The sequence below is a fragment of the Carettochelys insculpta genome, chromosome 31 (assembly GCF_033958435.1).
Source record: "Carettochelys insculpta isolate YL-2023 chromosome 31, ASM3395843v1, whole genome shotgun sequence".
In the NCBI taxonomy this organism is placed as follows: domain Eukaryota; kingdom Metazoa; phylum Chordata; order Testudines; family Carettochelyidae; genus Carettochelys; species Carettochelys insculpta.
In genome coordinates this window covers 2,116,028-2,134,362 of record NC_134167.1, presented here as the reverse complement: position 1 = coordinate 2,134,362, position 18,335 = coordinate 2,116,028, and the positions used below count along the sequence as shown (strand labels likewise).

General features: G+C 50.7%; 1 protein-coding gene across 2 annotated transcripts in view; it reads left to right on the top strand.

Annotated features, from left to right (window-relative positions):
• The window catches only part of DPYSL2 (dihydropyrimidinase like 2), a 76,943-nt gene that overhangs the window by 36,244 nt on the left and 22,364 nt on the right, over positions 1-18,335 (top strand). For both annotated transcript variants that reach the window (XM_074981540.1, XM_074981541.1), the window contains exons 4-7: positions 11,771-11,935; positions 13,664-13,725; positions 14,092-14,172; positions 15,004-15,072. In XM_074981540.1, the coding sequence (XP_074837641.1) occupies positions 11,771-11,935; positions 13,664-13,725; positions 14,092-14,172; positions 15,004-15,072 (377 nt within the window). The remainder of the gene's footprint in view (positions 1-11,770; positions 11,936-13,663; positions 13,726-14,091; positions 14,173-15,003; positions 15,073-18,335) is intronic.

Sequence of the window (18,335 nt, the reverse complement as noted above, 5' to 3'; positions counted from 1 at the left end):
AGGTGCAAAAAATAAAATCCCTGTTCTATGTTAGACCATCAGCAGTGCCTCAGCAGAGCTCTGGCATTTACTGGGAAGCCATTTGATGTATGGCACGATAAGTTCTTTGTTTCCCTGCTGTAGAATTCAGTGTGAACTAGGAACCTATGTAAGATATAGGCAAACGTTTTAAAAGCTGTCTCAGTTTTATGCTGCTGTAGCAACACTGAAAACTTTTTGAGAAGAATAAGAAGTAGTGGGCTAGATTTCTACCTGGTGTAAGTTGAGGTAGCTCCAGATAAGTCACTGGAGATAAGCAGATTTCTGTCAGCTGAGGGTCAGACCTATGACTTATAAGTCACTGAAGTTATCATGCTGGTTACAGTAACGCCTAAGGCTTCATTGAGAATGGGTGACATTTTGGTAGGTGGTGCACAAACAGATTGTCCCTGCCCCAAATAGCTCACAGCCTGCCCAGACAAGGCAGGGGCTGAAGGAGGGAAGGGGGTGTGACAGTGTACAGTGTGGTGGCAGCATGTCATGTTTGTGCCATGGTAGTCGTTTTATGGGTGTATGTGGAAGATGTCCTATTGTTTCCTGCCTAGCATGCTGCCTCCTGCTCAGCTGCAGTCTTCAGTGGAGAAGAGACTTGGTGCTCGGTTCCGTTCTGTCACTTTTGTGTGCCCAGCGTCACCAAAGCTCCCACTCTTTGCCACGCCTGCTGGGCAGAAACTGCGTTCCATGGCAAGAATGGAGGGGTGGCTCAGTTAACTTATAGGGAGTGGCACTGCTTTCTTGCCTGGTGGGGGCGGGGGTGCAAAGGGGGCAGCCATTCAAAGGGGTGGGGCTCCTGGCCATTGCTGTGGTGGTGGCTGGAATCCTGGGCCCTCTAAATCGTCACTGGAGCCCTGTGTGCTCCTGGGCTGAGCGGGGAGGCACACTACGCTCCTCCGGGTGGCGTGGCGTGGCGGCTGGCCGCCCTTGGCCCCACCCTTTCTGCCCAAGGCCCCACCTTTTCTGTGAGCACGGGGCTGCGCCCTTCTTCCCCTGTGCCCATGGGGGCCGTGAAGGATGTCAGCTCTGCAGAGCTTAGTTTCATTGAAGTCACGCCTGGAGCTGGGAGAGGCACAGCAATGCCAAACCCATGAATGTGAAGTCACGTGACTAGCAGTAACAATTTCAATTGTCCGTCCCCCCCCCCCCCCGCAATGAAGAGGCTTGCAGCAAGATGTATACGCCAGGAACGCAACCAGATTTATGTTTTTCAGTCTGAAATGGGCATGTCTTAGAATGACCAAACCACAGCTGACAATCTGTTTTGGGGCAGGATGCTTGCTAGTAGTTGAGCTCATTGCTGTTAAGCCTTTGCACATTTATAAACTTTTCTGAAACCACATGCACAAATGGGTTAGCTGGAGGTTGGATCGGGTTTGTTAGGAGGAAGGTAGTTAGCAGGGGAGCTAGAACCTCAGAGGCATGTTTTTCTCGTGTGGAAACTGTGACATGATCCCTAAGTGAGGACCCTAACTGGTTCCTATGCGTTAGTATTGAGCCCTTCCTGACCCCTCCTACCTCTGTCAGTATTGTTCATTAGCTCAGTATAGGGGACAGGGAGAATTTCTTGTCGAGAAGGCAGAGTGTTAGACCAGCAAAAATCACTGGTGGGTGGAGATTAAAACGGAACGCTATTAATAGAAATGTCAGGAAAAGGGTGGTTAGGCAAAGCAAGGGCGCCGAAAGATGAGGCAAGAGGCTGAAAAATAAAAATGCGTGTGCCACAATAGCAGGAAGCCATAAAAGCCTTTATTTCCCCCCACCCATCACTAAAGGGGCTGTGGTTGAAAGAATCTCAATCTCGCTCCAAGGCTTAGCAAGGCCACAGGGCTTCTCCTGAGATTACTGATGGCAGCAACACTAAAGAGGCACTGGGTGTTAGGTTTTTGCTCTCAGCACTTCAGAATGCTTTGCAGGCACAGAACATAGCTCAGTGCCTAAAACAGGTTACTGCCTGGGGCCTGGATTCCCCACTGCTTTTCTTGCTGCGTTGTCACTTACATGTGCTTGAGTGGCTTCTGTGATCATCCAAGACTAGGCCTTGAAAGGAAGGGTAGTTCGGGGGCTAGTGCTGAATATGGGAGACCCTTGCTCTGCCATGGACCTGAGAAGTCCCTTAGGGTATGGGGAGATGTGGTGATTAAGAGGCCCACGAGAGTACCTTACAGAGACAGGTCCCTGGCGCGAAGTTTATGAATGGGATGTTGGAGGGGCCTGGAAATCTCCTCGCCCCATTCTATGAACCCACACTCTTGTGTAGAAGAATCACAGAAAGATAGGTCTGGAGGAAACCTTGACAGGTTATCTAGTCCGGTCCCCTGAACTGAGGCCGGACCAAATGTTATCTAGACCCTGGTTTCCCAAACTGGGGGGGTGTGAGGCGACCCAGCCTCCCCATCATTCCCCCCACCCTTTGCTTCCAACTCTCAGCCCTGCCATTTTATGTGGGTGACCTGGCACAGCCACTATAAAAAGCAGGTAGCTGGCAAAGACCCACATGGAGCTACCTGCCTTCTGCAAATGAGGGAGTGTGGGTTAGAGGGAGGAGGAGGAGGATGGGGTCAGGTTGGGGGTGCCTGGCTTTGTGGGAGAGCAGGGGAGGGGCTTGGGCGGGTGGTTTGTGGGGCTCCAGTGGCTGGCTCTGGCAGAGCAGGGCTTGGACGGCTTGGGATGGTGGGTGGGCCGCTGGCCCTGGCAGTGTGGGACTTGGGCGAGCAGCTGGCCAGCAGCTGGTGAGCAGGTGGCTGGCGGGCGAGCAGGTGGCTGGCATCGATGGCATGGGGCTCGGGCAGGCGGCTCTGGCAGTGCAGGTCTTAGATGGGTGGGCAGATGGCATGGGGCTCGGGCAGCTGGCTAGCTGGGGTTGCACCAGGCTACCACAAAGGGCCAAGAAAAACTATTTGTGGTTATTCTTCATTTTAAAGAACATTGTTTTACCAAGTTTTTGTGTTTGTTTCAAATTACGAATTGAATTTTTTGTTAAAAAAGGAGTTGGATGATGGTAAAGGTGGGTGTGAGGGTTTCTCAAAAATCAACAGCGGGGCATGAAAACGTAAAGTTTGGGAACCACTGGTCTAGACCATTCCTGACAAGTGCTTGTCTAACCCAGTGGTCCCCAACCTGCCTATGCCCAAGGTCGCTTTTGAATTTAAGGGCGACCCAGGATCTTCTCTGCTGCCTTTCCAAAGCTCCACCCAACTTACTCCATGTCCCCTTTCCATCACTCACTTCCCGCCATACTCAGTTTTCCCAGGCTGGGGCAGGTGGCTGGAGTTTCAGAGGGGTTGCAGGTTCTGTCCTGGGACCAAGGGTTGGGGTGCAGGAGGGTAATAGGTTGCTGGCTCTGCAGGGGTCAAAGCTGGGACAGGATTGGGGTGAATGAGCAAGGATGGGTTGCTGGCACTGAGGAGGGGGTTAAGGAGGGAGATTGAGGTGTTAGCTCTGGGAGGGGGGTCAGGGTTGTGGTTGATAAGGGGTTTGGAAAGCTGGCTCTAGGAGGGAGTTGCGGGGTGGCCTCCCTGTGGGTGGTGCCTGGTTGGTTGTGCAGCGAGGTTAAGGAAAGGTCTCTGCCTGCCTCAGTCCCATGCTGTTTCCAGAGGGGGGCGTCAGGAAGCATGTGGCTTTACCCGTTTCCTCTTTCTCCCAGCACCGCCCCACTCGCTCTCTTATTGGCCACATCCCCCATTCATGAGCAGTGGGGAAGCATGCTGAGATCCCTGCACCCCATGGGGCCTGTGCTGGCTACTTCCAGGAAGGGGCTGCCGGCATGGTTCTGGGGCTTTACCTTAAAGTCAGTCCCACTTCGCCACCGGCTATCCCCAATGACTGGCTGGCAACAGCGGTCTAACCTGTTGTTCTTCAAAACTTCTGGTGTCAGAGAGTCTGCAAGCTCCTTTAGTCATTTGTCCCCCTGCTTAACAATCTTTACCATTAGACGTTAGTGAAACTTCATAATTCTTGTGTCTCTTGGTGCAAAGTAAACCCATTACTTCTTGACCTGTCTTCAGTGGCTTGGGAGTGCAATTTATCACCTTTCTACAATCACCTGTTCCTAAGTGTCCTAGGCCCTATTTCATCAGGGCCTCCCAACTTGTGTAAGTAGTTCTTAACTTGCTATTTCCGTCTGTTAGCCTTACATCCTGCCCCTTCTAAATTACATTTGCTGTGTTAGGGCCTGGCTACGCTTACAGCCCTGCAGCTGCAGCAGTACCTGCTGCACTGCTGGTGAAGATGCTCAGTGCTGAAGGCAGAAAGATCTCCTGTTGGTATCAAAATCCTGCCCTCATGGGCAGGAGAAGGTCTCCCACCAACACACTGCTGTGCAAGTCAATGCTTATGCCAGCCAAGCTTGTGTTGCTCAAGGATGTGTGTTTTCGCAGCCTTGACTGACACAAGGTTTGCTGACAAAAGGACTGTGTGATCACTTCTGCGTCTTTTCCCCTGGCTGTGAGCTGAACGGAATTCCAGGGTGTGGTACAAGATGATTCACTAATCTTTGTTAGTCACATGGAGAACCGTGTGTGGACATCTAGCAGACAGTGCTCAGTCTTCGGAAGTGTCTCTGAACACCAGAATTTCAGTGAGTTGGCGCATAGGCTCTGAATTAAGGCAGTCGATTTGGTGCCTTAGAGGCTCTAGGAGCCCAAACACTTGAGAAAATCTGCCCCCAGATAGTTTGCCCAGGATGTAGGGACTGCGTGTTCGAGCCATGATGGAGATTCGGGTGTAACACTGCGTGCACTGCATGCTTTAAAGAGAGGCTGACCTACCTTCTCATTTTAAAATGTCATTTAACCCTTTGATCGCTCTGTCCTTTAAGACTAGCACATTTATTTGGGCATAAGCTTTTGTGGGCACCATAGATGCTTCGGTCCAAATACATTTGGTAGTTAAGTGGCCACTGGACCCCTTGCTTTGCTGAAACAGACCAACCTGGTGACCCCTCCGAAATGTCTGTTAAAAATTTGTTAGTGCTGGGTGGGGGCGTGCAGTGGGGTTTGGTCAATTTCATTTGCTTGCTGTGAATTTTAACAGCTCGATGCATTATTAGGTACGTGGCTTTGTTTAGCATGGGATATGTTTGCCGTCGGACCCAGCTGAGCATGAAAAGCCACGTAGGGCATGTGGCACAAGGGATTATGTTATCTTTGGTTTACCCCACTGTAAATAGCTGTGTTTGAAGTGTGCCCTTCAGATCAGTGTCTCTTGTTTTCTGCTTTCCTCTCCTCTTTGTCGCACAGCGCCCTGCTATTGGTTTGCTCCATAGAAGATGCTAATAGCCATTATCTTTCCCTCCCCACCCCCAGTGTTCCACCAATGGTGCTGGTAGGTCACACAACGCTTCGCCGTGGCTCTGGGCCAACTCTGGCACACAAGGAGCCGCACAGATAAGCTAAGAGTGGTTAGTGGTGTTGTCTCACTTTGGCTTATTGTCTGTCTGGTTTTAATCTTGAGCTGATGAATTGTACCAGGAGGGAGCCCAGGGAAGTGAGAGAGACCGACACAGGCAGCAGTGGATATGCCGGGGGTGGGGGGTGGCAGGCAGGATGCTTGGGGAGTTAGAACAGATGCATCTTGTAAGCAGGATGAAGACTGCGCTGAGGGACAAGACTTCAGGCGGGTCAATCTGAAGGGCGATGACTGACAGGCAGTGCTGTGGGTGGGATTTTCAAAGCAGTTAGATACCTGTAACCCACTGACTTTGTTTCTACCTTGTTTGTCTGGTGAAGCAATAAGCTTCAAATTCATCTCAGCAATGTGGGGAGGGGAAAAAATAAAGGCTTGATGGAAACAAAAATGCCACCCTCAGCGAGTGTAGAAAGAGCCATCACCTCTCTGCCATGGGTGGAGCTCCACTGCAGCTGGCACTTGGCTTCACAGCTTGGAAGAAGTATTTGTTTTTTCACATTTTAGCCTTTTTAACTAGCTGCTTATTCTTGATGCTGTAGATGGGAGTAAGAATGACGAGCTGATGTCTGGTAATCTGCCATCTTGGAGTCTGGGGGGCAGTGTTCCAGGCTTAAGTTTGCCACTTGCTGTGGGGAAAATGTTGGGATCCTTACAAGGCATATACGGATGTGCACCACCAGTAGAAAAACACGCTGCCTGTGGTGGGTGCTCAGCTAATCTCGTGTGCAGCATCTGACTCTGTCCTTGGTGGCTGCTCAAACTCTCAGCTTACAGGGAATGTTGCATCTGAGTATCTTTTGACTCCTGTTCAGAGAGCCAGCACAAAGCCTGCACACCAAGCAAGTCCTGTTTTGCAGGCTTACATGGTAACTGTTTGTTTCACAGAGGAGAACTTCAAACTTAGTGCTTTAGGGCCGTGTCATCGACCACTTTTTTTTTAAACTTTTAGAGCTTAAACACAGTTGACGGCCTCCCCTTTAAAGACTAGAATTTGGCATCGTTTATCTAGTAATAACGGAAACCAGGATGAAAACATCTGGGTTGGGGAGAAGAGAAAATCAAAGCAATAAACAAATGAAAAAGTTAGGGGGTGATAACAGCATTTGGGAGAAGAGTTTCTTTTGAATGCGCCCTGAAGTAGCTAAGCCACACACAGCTTAAGGACCGGAGCATCCCTGGCTTCCAAAACAAAGGCAAGAAGCCAGTGGCGCAAGCAGTGGGGTTCCCAGGAGACAAACTGCTCTGTATACTTGGAGCAGGACATTGGGTTTCACACGTGAAGTTTCCAGGGTGAGCTATGAGACTGGGACATCTACATGTTCGAGTGAGACAGGAGCAGATAGTACCCAGGATCACTGAAGAAACTGAAAGTTGAGGGGTGGGGTGGAGCGGGAGGGACGAAGAGGCTGGAGGATTTTCATAAACTTCTCTGTGGAGTTGTGGAGCATGGCAACCTTCTAGAAAAAGCTTTGGTTTCCCCCAGTGTTAGCAAGCTCTGTCTGAGTTCCGGAAGGAAATATTCCACTGTGAATGCATGTGCACAAATTCCGCACCCCCTGTGTCCACGCCTATCGGTAGGAAACTGCCTTGTACTTTCATAGGCCTGTGCTGCAGGGATACCAGCGTAGGACCCCTTTGTAGCTGGACGAGTGTGTTGTCACTCTGGTTGTACCGATTTCGGCTCTTTTGATAGAGGAATCCCACCCCTAACTGAAGTAGATGCATTGGTCTAGTTGACCCCCAGGTTTGTCTGTAGGCCTCATTTGGAACCAGAATTGTCTGCAGGCCCTGCTCCTCCTGGAAATTCTGAGGGATTCAGCAGAGGCTCCAGATTTGTCACTTAGTCTGGGGCCTTCTTCCTTCTGGCTGTGTCTGCGCAGCCCTCAGACCAGCGTAGGGTGGCCTGCAGCAAACATGGTCTCTGTGTCTGGTGCTAGCAACTTTCCACTGTGGCTCTGGTCATCGTTTTAAACCGAGAAGTTAAAACAGAAAGTGCTTCATCCTCGTAAATGGCTAATAGATCCGCATGGTGTCGGCGTGTCTGCTGGGGAGGCCAGGCTGGAACGACCCATTGTCAGTACCACTGGGCAAGGTGGTAAATCCTCTTGTCTGGCTTTGCGATCTAATCGAAATCCGTTCAGTATTTATAGTGTACCATTGCCATAGTCCCTGGCTGCTGCCACACCCATGCCAGTATGACATTTTTCACTCCTACACCTCTTTCCCCCACCCTCCCTCTGTCGTGTCTGGAGTGTAAGCTCTTTGGAGCCGAGTCCCTCTACCCCTCTATTTGTGCTGAGACTCAGTGACCAGTATGGATGGTTTGCGGAGCACTCTGAGGTAGCTGTGTGCTGTCAGGGATGATGATCAGCTGATAGCAGCTTTGATCTGAGTGTACACAGGGAAGAGCTTGTCTCACCTTAAGCTGTTTGAGATCTGAAGGAAGCTGTATGGCATTGCTGCTTCCACGCCCTAATCTCTTGGGCTGACTTCCTCTCACAGATGTGCCGTGCACTCTGTTTCGATAGCCTGATTATAACCAGCTGCGGTTTGACTTGGTCAGAGATCAGCTAGAGATTCTCCATGCCCCTTGGCCCTTCCCTCCAGTTACTCCTACGTGGAAACCACATGAAACAAGGTAGAGAGCAAGTCCTGGTTCTAGACACCAGAGTCATTCCAGCCTTTGGGATGCTGCCCTAAAGCTGGGCGCCGTTGAACACTTTTGTGCCTGGAGGCAAGATTTCCCAGTGATCCTTGTGGGCTCTTTTCCATTTCTGTAGAGCTTTCCAGCCAAGCATTCACTAGGTTTGGCTTTTCGGTATCTTGGTGTGTTGGGTAACAGAGCCCCCTTTTTTTTTTAAAACTGTGCACACTGAGGTTTGGAAGGACTCCCATCAGCACTTCAAACTTGCGGGCCTAAAAGTGAAATGCTCAAATCCGTGGTCAGACACGTAAGGAGCCCAAATTGTGTTGTAAGGATGCTCGACTGGGATGCAGGAGATGGTGGTGCAGTATTTGTCCCTTTCAAAGACTTCTTCTGTGACCTGGGTCAGTTCACTTTGCTGTGCCTCATTTCTCTGTGCCATGCAGGGAAGCAATCTCTCCAGGGCATTGGGGGTTAAATTCTGAGGTGTCAGGGAGGGTTTCTGTGTGATGTGAACTATTCAGGACAGAGGCAGTGGGAGTTGCAGCTGGCTGAGACAGCCCACTAATTTCACTGGAGGGCCTCTAGCGGCCATAGAGGCTCTACTGATGAGTGAGTGTGGCTACAGGTCTGAGCTGGAGTTGAACTTGGGAGGCGCCAGTATTTTAACAGTTAACTGCTGCCAGTCACGTTGTCATCTGTCACAAAGACAGAGGCAACAGCCAAAGCTTTGAATTCAAGCAGAAAAGATGCTTGTTTTACATAATCTGCTTTGCTTGCTGGACTGGTCATTCATCTCCAGCAGTCGGGGGATGGCACCGCCTAGTCAGGCGGTTGGCTGTGCTTAATGAGGTGTTCAGGGAGGTGACCCCATTTCTGCTGTGGTGGGATGGCTGCCTCTCCTGCGAATCTGGCCAGAGTGCTCTGGCTCCGACGAGGGTGTTTTGGGAAACCTCAGAGGGCCCGAGCAATTGGTGTCTCATTTCAGCATTTCCGCCATGGTCAAGAGCAAATGGCTTACCAGCATCCTTTTAAAAATAAAATGCCCTGATTGCCCTGCTGATAACCAGGCAGATTTCATGCCGTTTCGCCCCTGTTGGCCTGTGTACAATCAGCTGACGCTTCCTCCTTTCGCTCTGGTAATGCAGTTGCATTCTGAAGCCAGAAGATTGTCTCTGTCTGCTGCCTGGAGCAGCTGCCCCATCTTTTGACTCTTGCTTTGTGGCCTTGTTCCATGCTTGTGTCTTTGACTTGAGGATGCGGAGCCTTCTGGCTGTGCTGTTCTTGGGGCTAGCTGACTCCAGAGAGAGCTCCTCTTAGTACTCGCACATTAGTCAATGTTTGGAGGGGATGTTAAATGTCACCATGCAGGCTTTAAACCAGTCTAACGACTGTAGATTAGGGGAAGGCCGACTATCCCATATTTGCCTAGTTTGGGGGATGGGGGTGGGGGTCTGACATGCTCCTGTGAAGCTGCTGGGGTTGGCATACTGGGGTGGCTAGACCCTTCTGGAACACCCTACGTTCTTAGTAATTCTGAGCTTTCTGTACACCTGTCAATCTCAGAGCCCATTACATTGTCCCCATTTTACAGAGAGGGAACTGAGGCACAGGGCAGAGATGAGATTTGCTGGGTGTGAGAGCCAGGGATGGCGTGCAGCTCTCCTGGCTGTACCACTGGACCATGCTGCCTGCCCTTGTGATGTTCATGTTGATTTCTAATCTGTAAAGTCCCTCCTGGCTCTGGACTTGCTCCCCTCCTTCATGGGTTGTTGCTGCCACAGTGGCAATCAGCTGAGGCCCCTGAGCTGGCATCCTCTTAGGAGAGGTTGCTGGCAGCATGCTCTCCAGGAAGATGTTTAGAACCCCCTGCTCCTTCGTCCTCCACAAGCCAGCTTTGCCAGTGTCCCTGGGCGTGCTGCAGAGTTCGGGGAGGACCTGGGGCATAGGGAGGTAATGTTGGAGTCACTGGTGAATTATTATCAGAATGTGTGCTGCTCAGTCAGGGCTGTAATCTGAAGGCTCTGCCTTAGCTATGGGCTTTTAATTGGTGCAAAATGGCCAAGTTGTATGACGGGTGCCAAGAAGGAATAAATCGACACGCTAGACTACAGACTACTCAGAAGGACTCCCTGCTCACGTGGTTCTGCTGTGCAGCACATAGGACCCACTTCAACCTTGGCCTGTGGGGGGGAGGGGGGTGGCACCAGAAGTGCATAGGGCTTGGCTTGGCTTGTCTGCGCACTGGTAAGTATCACTGGGCCTGCAAATGATCCCTTAAAAGAAGATCATGCAAGGGATGCGTGTAGATCAGTGTTCCCTCTTTTTTCCCATCCATGTGCAGAATAAATTTTATGTGGGATGTGCAGATGTGCCCTGCCAGTAGAAACACAGGCTGCTGGTTGTGGGCGCTCTCAGTCACCTGGCACTCAGCTTACAGAGAACATGATAGGGGGCACCTGCGACATGGGAGGAGGGATCCTTTGGCAGGTTGGAAAGACAATTGCAGCCGCTGTTGTTTTCGTGGATATAAAGAAGAGCTGAACTTGCTCATGGAATCTCTGCTGCTTCCCCTTTTTGGTATTGTGTTGGGTTTGGTAGCAGCAAGTCAGAATAGGTGCAGAAAGTAGGTCTTGTAATATCTCCTTGTTGTATTTAGACGGGAAGCTTTTTAGGGTAGGGACAGTCCATTTGGTCCCTGTTTGTACAGGTTGAAACTATTTTCTGGCATGCTCTCCTCCATCAACAGCCTGTGGGCTGGAGCTGGGCCTGAGCTGGCAGCCCCACCGCAAAGTGCCCCAGACGGGGAGAGACCCAAGCTGGAGCTGGGGAGCCCTGTGGCAACAGGGAGGTGGGCCTGGGAGCCGAGCTGAGCCAGGGCAGGTTCAGGTAGTCTCATGGGGAGCCCAGCCGGGGTGGGGAATCCCCTCTGGCAGCTCTGGGGTGGTGGGAAGCCAGGCTAGGGAGCCCTGCTGGGACAGGAGTGCCCCCAGGTAGCTTGGAGGCAGGGAGCAGGTGGCAGCCAGGAGGGGCAACCCCCAGGTGAGCTCCGAGGCCTGACATCCCCCGGTGGGGGAAATGGCCTCGTTTGGGAGCCTGGCCCTGAGAGTGCTGGGCCAGGGACCTGTAGAGTGCCAAGCACAGTGGGGTGACGTCCCATAACTGTGCTGCCTGGCTGTTATACCACTATGAAAATGCAATTCAAACCCATGGGGGGGTGGGTACTGTCTCCAGCGTCCCCTGGGAACACAGAGCAGGCAAAGATGTCCCTCAGTTTGACCATGGGAAGCTAGTCACTGCTGCACATGGGGGTGAAGTGTGTGTCATGGTTTGTTTGTAACCCAAATAGGAAACGGGAGTCACTGCACATGCAGCTCCCTGCAGTGGTTTGAATTTGCACTGACTTTGAACTAGGAATTTAATCTGCTCCATTCACATACAGTTGCTGTGAAATGCTCCCTGGTAACGGAGTTATTTCCTCCTCCAGTTTTTGCATGTTGTTTTATGTCAGAGTTGTCTTCCTGGTCCTGCGGCTCTGGGACAAAGACAGATCTGTTCAAGCTCTAAGTTTCCTTGAGGGAGGGGGAAACATCCTGCCTCACAGAGTCAGTTTCTGTCCCCTGGCTGGATGCTAGAGGCCTTTGGACATACATTCATTTTTGCAAATGCTTTGTCTTTGTCCAGTTGATCATGTGGTCCCAGAGCCGGGGACCAGCTTGCTGAGTGCATTTGACCAGTGGCGAGAATGGGCAGACAGCAAGTCCTGCTGTGATTACTCTCTGCACGTGGACATCACAGAGTGGCATAAAGGGGTTCAGGAGGAGATGGAAGCCTTGGTGAAGGACCATGGTAAGTTTGGAACCCTTTCCACTGATGTATTTTGGTTCTGAAGATTGGCCCTTGATGACTGTTTTGATGCTGCAGCTTGGCACAGCAGGAGGCAGCGTTGTCTCAGGTTTGAGCAGTAAAGTTTGTTTATAGGCTGGGAATGGAATTCCAATAGAGACTTTCCTCTTCCTTCCCTTGGGAGTGGTGCAGGGCAGGGAGATCACACTGCCTGTGTGTGTTATGCAGGGCTGATGTGGACAGCTACCCATGTCATTCAGGACCAGGCATAGAGGGTAGGTCCTCAGATGGTGGAAATACATATACTGCATTGCATTCAATGGAGCTCTGCTGTTCTGCAGCAAGGGAGAATTTGGACCCTTTCTGGAGATGGGCATTTCCTAGAAGGTGTGGTGGAGACGCATTTCTAGGATCAATGTTGCCTCCCTCCCACCTAGGATCAGCACAGAGCTGTAGGTCAGGCAGGGGAGACAGAGGTGGCCTGACTCTCCGCTCACACAGTGGTGCAAGTCGGGAGTGACTCGGGGGCATCCATGGAGTTAAGCTGTTAGAAATCCCAGCTGCCTGGCAGGTGGGATTGCCATTTTAAAGCTGTTTTGCATCTCTTTGCCCAACCTTCCCGGAAGCTGAATCCAAAAGAAGTTTTCCTTTTTGGTGTTGCGTGAAGTCCTGACGGCCTAGCTCTCCTCTCTGCCACAGCGTGGGCTCCATCCTTCTTACTAATCTTTGTTAAATGCCACACAGCTTAGATAATGGAGGCCTTTAATTGTGGTCTGGGGTGGGAGGGGTACATTTCACAGCAGATTGAATTTCTTTATTTCTGCTCTCTGGGACAGCTAGAAGAGGGCTACAGCTTGTCTCCAGGAGTATCTCCATGGCTTGTCAGATGTGTGGCCATATTCTGGTGTATTATAGTACATGACAAGCTGTGGGATCCAGCTTGTTCCCTGTGCAGTCCATGCACAGTGCTGAGACTGCCTGGTGCTGAGCGCCATAATTTGACATTGAATTTTTATGGGTGCTCCAACCATGGTTCTGGTCCTCAGAGCCAAGCAGGATAAGTTCTCCATAGCAGACCATACCATTGAGCACATGACAGATGAGTTCATTTTGAGGGGAAAAGCTTCTCCAAGCCACACAATGTCTGTGTACTTACTGGTGCATCTGGTCCTGTACCATTTTGTCACCCTAGCAGGAAGGGAGGCATCCTCTTTATTCAAGATAGGTGGAATTTTACAGAGCCAGGACTGTGGTGTTCTGCAATTCTCAAACCCGATAGCCACTTCTAGCTCTAACAAACCTTGTATCTGACTTCCTTCTCACTCACCCCAGTGTATTCCCACAAGCTGCACTGGCATTCCTCCTGATATACACCAACCTGCGTGGTAAAAGAATCGGGCTCTTGAGCCGTTATGGCCACACAGCCTATCTCTTCAGGGTGGTCAGACAGTGGAATAAATTGCCAAGGGAGGTTGTGGAATCTCCATCGCTGGGGATATTTAAGAACAGGTTAGATAGATGTCTGTCAGGGATGGTTTAGACAGTACTTGGTCCTGCCATTGGGGCAGGGGGCTGGACTCGATGGCCTCTCTAGGTCCCTTCCAGTCCTAGTGTTCTGTGATTCTGTTAACTTCTGTGTGGATCACTGAGTTAATGTAACTTGTAGCTGATTCACTTCGAGCTTCTGTGTGGACAGTATCGATGCCTGTGACTTTGTTCTGTCTCTGCTAGGTGTCAATTCCTTCCTGGTTTACATGGCATTCAAAGATCGCTTCCAGCTAACCGATTCTCAGGTAGGAGGGGCTGCATGTTCACCAGCAGTGCTTTAGCTGCACACTAGTTATTGGGCTCAGTAGAGGAGTAACTAGGGGAAGCTTAATGGTTTGTGTTATGCAGGAAGTCAGGCTAAATGATCTAAACTTCCCTTCCGGACTGAAAGGCCACGAGTCCATGTTTTGTGCTGTCCTTTGGGATTGAACCAGAAGCTGCTGGGTCAAACAGCGTGAGCTGCTGCCGCATGAGCAACAAGGAGCAGGCAGCGCTGAAAGTCTGGCTCCATTGAAGTCAGTGGCCAAATGTGCATTGACTGTTGAGCTTGGAGAACACTGGGGTATCTGTAAGACGAAAAGGTGCTAACAAATATCGTCCCTTCCTTCTAGATCTACGAGGTCCTGAGTGTGATCCGTGATATGGGCGCCATAGCTCAAGTTCACGCTGAGAATGGTGACATCATTGCTGAGGTAGCTTTTCTCTTTGCTCTGTGAAACTTGGGCTGCGTTGTGCTGGAAGCCCCAAACCCCTCGTTTAAAACCCACAGCAGGCTGTCGCTAAAGTGTGTGCAGGTGTTGTCCATACACCACAGCCACTTCCCTAGAAGAAGCAGGGATATGCCTCAAGCTCACAGCCCCTGTAACTCACAGTGGAGTAACAACGCCTGAGGTTTATGTCCCGGCTGTATTCTATAGCAGTTACAAACTGTGTGCAAAAATCTATGCAGCCGCCAGGTGGGTGGAAGGTGGCTACTAAGTGTATCAATGTTGTGCAGCAGTTTAGGGCAGGAAATGAAGAATCATTTTCTCTGTTTTGTAAAGCACTTAGCACAATGGGCTTTGGATTTGGTTTTGATACTACTGCAATAGAAATGTTATGATGTGTTTGGTCCTGATGCTGTACGTCATGCCTAGATAATGCACCTTGGAGTTGGGTAGGTTTTCAACACATGGCAGGATAATTTTGGGGAAGTAGGTTTATTTTGTTTTCTCAAAAACCAAACTCAACGGGAGAGTTGTGGAGTTGTGAAGTGAGATGAAAGGAAAGGTTGGCATGACGATCTGGCGAATTAAGCAGGTGGACTTTGTGGAGCTCTGGTAATTACCTAGGTGTTGGAAGTCCATCAGAATGCTGGATCTACTATGCCTGCCTTTGTGAAAGTAACGTGGGACCTTCAGGGAGCACAAATGCTGAGTATATCAGTTTTACATCTCCTCCTCCAAATAGCTCCCAGGTGGTGGAATTAACTATTATGTTCTGAGTCATCTTCCTGTTCTTTTTTTTTTCCCTCCCTGCCTTAGGAGCAGCAAAGGATCCTGGAACTGGGAATCACGGGTCCTGAAGGGCATGTACTGAGCAGGCCTGAAGAGGTGAGGCTGTTACCCTCTTCGCTTACTTCTCCTCTCTTCTAGGTCATGTCATATAATGCCATTAAGAACCCTGAGCCTCACTGTGGCCATAAGGTGCCCTGGGAAATGCAGGTTTCACAAACAGCTATAGGAGGGGCCGAGAAAGTATTGCTGTTGGAGGTGCTTGTTCTGGGGGTGCAATAAATCCTAGACCATGGGGGTCAAATGATTTTTTTTTTCTTTGAAGTGCTTTGGTGCTTATGGTAGAGTTTTGTAGTGCCCCATTTCCTGAGGCCTCATGTGGAAGGCCCTTAGAAGTATCGTTAGTCTCACCTTACAGTCTTGGCAACTGGGAAGCAGAAAGGTTAAAGGCTCCAAACTTGCAAAACAGCCACTAACTTTGGGCAGGTCCCTGCTGAGGCAGCCACCATGAAGTGCCTTGGCCTCACTAGCAGAAGCACAGGACTTCTCAAGTCAGTGGTAGTTGAGGGTGTTCAGGACCTTTGAAAATCAGGTGGCTCAAAGTGGGAGGTGGATGTTAAGGGACACTTGAAAATTCTGTTTGGAAATCTTTAGCCATGGTCACAAGGTGGGGGCTGTCAGTGGTGGAGAACCCAGATTGCATGACTCATCACCCTCCGCTTCAGCCACTGTATTGTGCTTCCTCAAAATGTCTTGTTCGTCCCCGTGGGATCCTCTGTACATTGGAACTCCATGGACGTCACTCCTGCAACATCCTCTTTGTGCCTGCAAGCTCAGCTGTGCCAGGAACTGTTGTTCGCAGCATGACAGGGGACCCCTTCAGAACTTTCCTTTCCTTTCCTTCTGGCTTGGGCCCTAAAACCTTTATTCGGATTTTACTTGCATCAAAATCCAGAGGGTTTTGCATGGTTTAAATTTCAGTGGATTCCTCTTAACTCAGGAGATTTGCTTGAGTAAAGGCTTCAGGATCTGACTTTGCATTGGCTTTTCATGACAGCTGAATTCTCTGTGCTCCATAACCTCAGGCCCTTATTCATTTAAAGTAAGCAGGAGTGTGCATATAAGAGCAAAGTTTTGTCTGCCTTAGAACTTTGTATCCAGGTCTCTCCCTGACGCTGCTGTGTTGGCTCAGCTTCAGCACAGGTATTGACTTGGGCTCATTGTCTTCAGGTTGTCAGCCTCACAGGGGAGGAAGAAGTTAGCTGTACTGGTCTTAAGTGAGGCCTTTGCTTGAGGAGGGTGAGGAAACGACATCACTACTTTCCAGGCCCAGGGGAATTACAAACAGCAGATGAAGTGCCAATCTTATCCTTTTATTCTGTTGCTAAAGTCTTAGTAATTTCCATTTAAATCATTTGGGGTGGGTGTTTAAGCAGGTATTTATATGACCCCCATCAATGTATGTAAGCAACTCATGATCTTTAATGCATTTATTCTGTGAGGCAGGCAAGAGTGAAAGGCTTCTGTTTTATGTGTGGAAAACTGAGGCAGAGAGTCATAGTGACTTGACCAAGGTTGTGCAGGAAGTCTGTGGTAGAATTGGGACTTAAGCTGGTGCCTTAACCATTGGATCAGCTTTCCTCTCTCACGGATTTCTTTGGGATAAGGTATCCACATCACATTGAAATTCAGTGGGCAGTGGATACCTAAATCCCTGCAAGTCATTTTTGAAATAATTGGGTAAGCAGCAACACTGGATTTGGTCCTAAATTCTGTTGCCATTGTATTGCGCACGTCTGAACCGTCAGTGTCTTGGGACTGGATATTGCACCCTGAAATCTTGGCTCTGTGAGCACTGTCCCTGCTGCACAAGAAGAATCCAATTAGTTCCTTCCAAGTATTAGGGATTTGCTAAGGGTGCCAGATGTGGGTGAGGTCCTTTGTACAGGTCCCCTCACCCCTTATTTATTTTCACTCGCCTTCACTCAGTCAAATATCCAAAGGCATTTTAGTGGCAGCCATAAATCTTTGCGTTTCAAATGCTGTCGTGGATCGAGAGGAACAGTGCCTGGCCGGACTGGAACACACACCCTGTTGTCGGCTCCAGGGATGGGGACTGTTTGTTTATTTCCTGGATGCTGTGTGCAAACATCTGCATCCAGATTTCCCAGCCACCCTTGTGCTCCTTGCATAGTTTTCTGATTGTGTAAGGCAAACAGTAACAGATGGTGGCATTGGAAGAGAACTGCCTGACACTTGGGCTCTGACAGCTGAGCACCCTCCGTCCCCCTGCACTTCAAAAGGACGGGAGGGGTGAGCTCAGCCCTGCACAGCGCATCCTAAGCAGGAGCTGGACCCTTTGATATAATGGAGGGGTCTGTTACCTTAATTGGCTTGTTTGTGCCATCTGCTTCCTGGGGTGGGAGGGCGATGCAGGGCCGGTGCACAGGCGCACGTTCTCCTCTCCCTGTGATGAGGCAACTTTGCTTCTCATGCCACTGCCCACAATGAGAAGTGGCTCAAGTCCGCGGGTATGAGCAACAGGAGCAATAGGCCCCAGAGGGCAATGCTTCTATCGCCGCTGCTGCTGCTGCCAGACAGTGGACCATGGTGCCCTCCCCTTCCCCAAGAACCCTCAGGATGCCTCCACTGCATCCCCCACTCCTGAAGGGCCTCACTGCTCATGGCTGCCGCCCTGCTGGGGATGGGGCAGTGAGGTGTGATGGGGAGAGCTGAATGCTGGGGCTGGTGGCTCAGCGGGTGGGGCCTTCAGGGCAGAAGGAGCTGGCACTCAGGGAGGCTGCCAGCTGGGCCCACCCCTCCGGGAGGCTGCTGGCTCAGCTAGGCACTGAGATGGCCCAGTGCTCAGGGGCCAGGGAAGCGGATGTTTTGGGGGTGTGGCATGGCCGGCAGGGGCATGTGGGCCAGGGATGTTCCAGTCCAGGGAACCCCTCATGGCTTTCTTTGTACACAGAGGGGACAGCTTCAGGGCTCTGGCTTGTGAGTGGGACCTTGGGTGGTGGGAAGGGGTCTGGCTTGTCTCCCCAGAGTGGGGTTCATCCACTGCCCAGCGCATCAGGAGCCACTTCTGCCCTTGAGGTCAGCTGATTCAGTGCAGTCAGTGGGGATTTGGCCTCCGTCTGCTCCCTGGCCAGCCTGATAAGGACAAAGGGTTATTGAAAGGCCTGACCCTGAAAGAGGCTTTGGTGCTGAAGTTTCCATTGAGTTGAAGGGGCTGAGCATCCAACAGCCCTAATTCCTGCCAGATGTCATCATCTGGTAGCAGGGTTGTCAGCTGTAGAAGTGAATTCTTGTACTGGCTCACCAGAGCCCGTAGTGTTCAAAGCCTGCCCCTCTCTTTG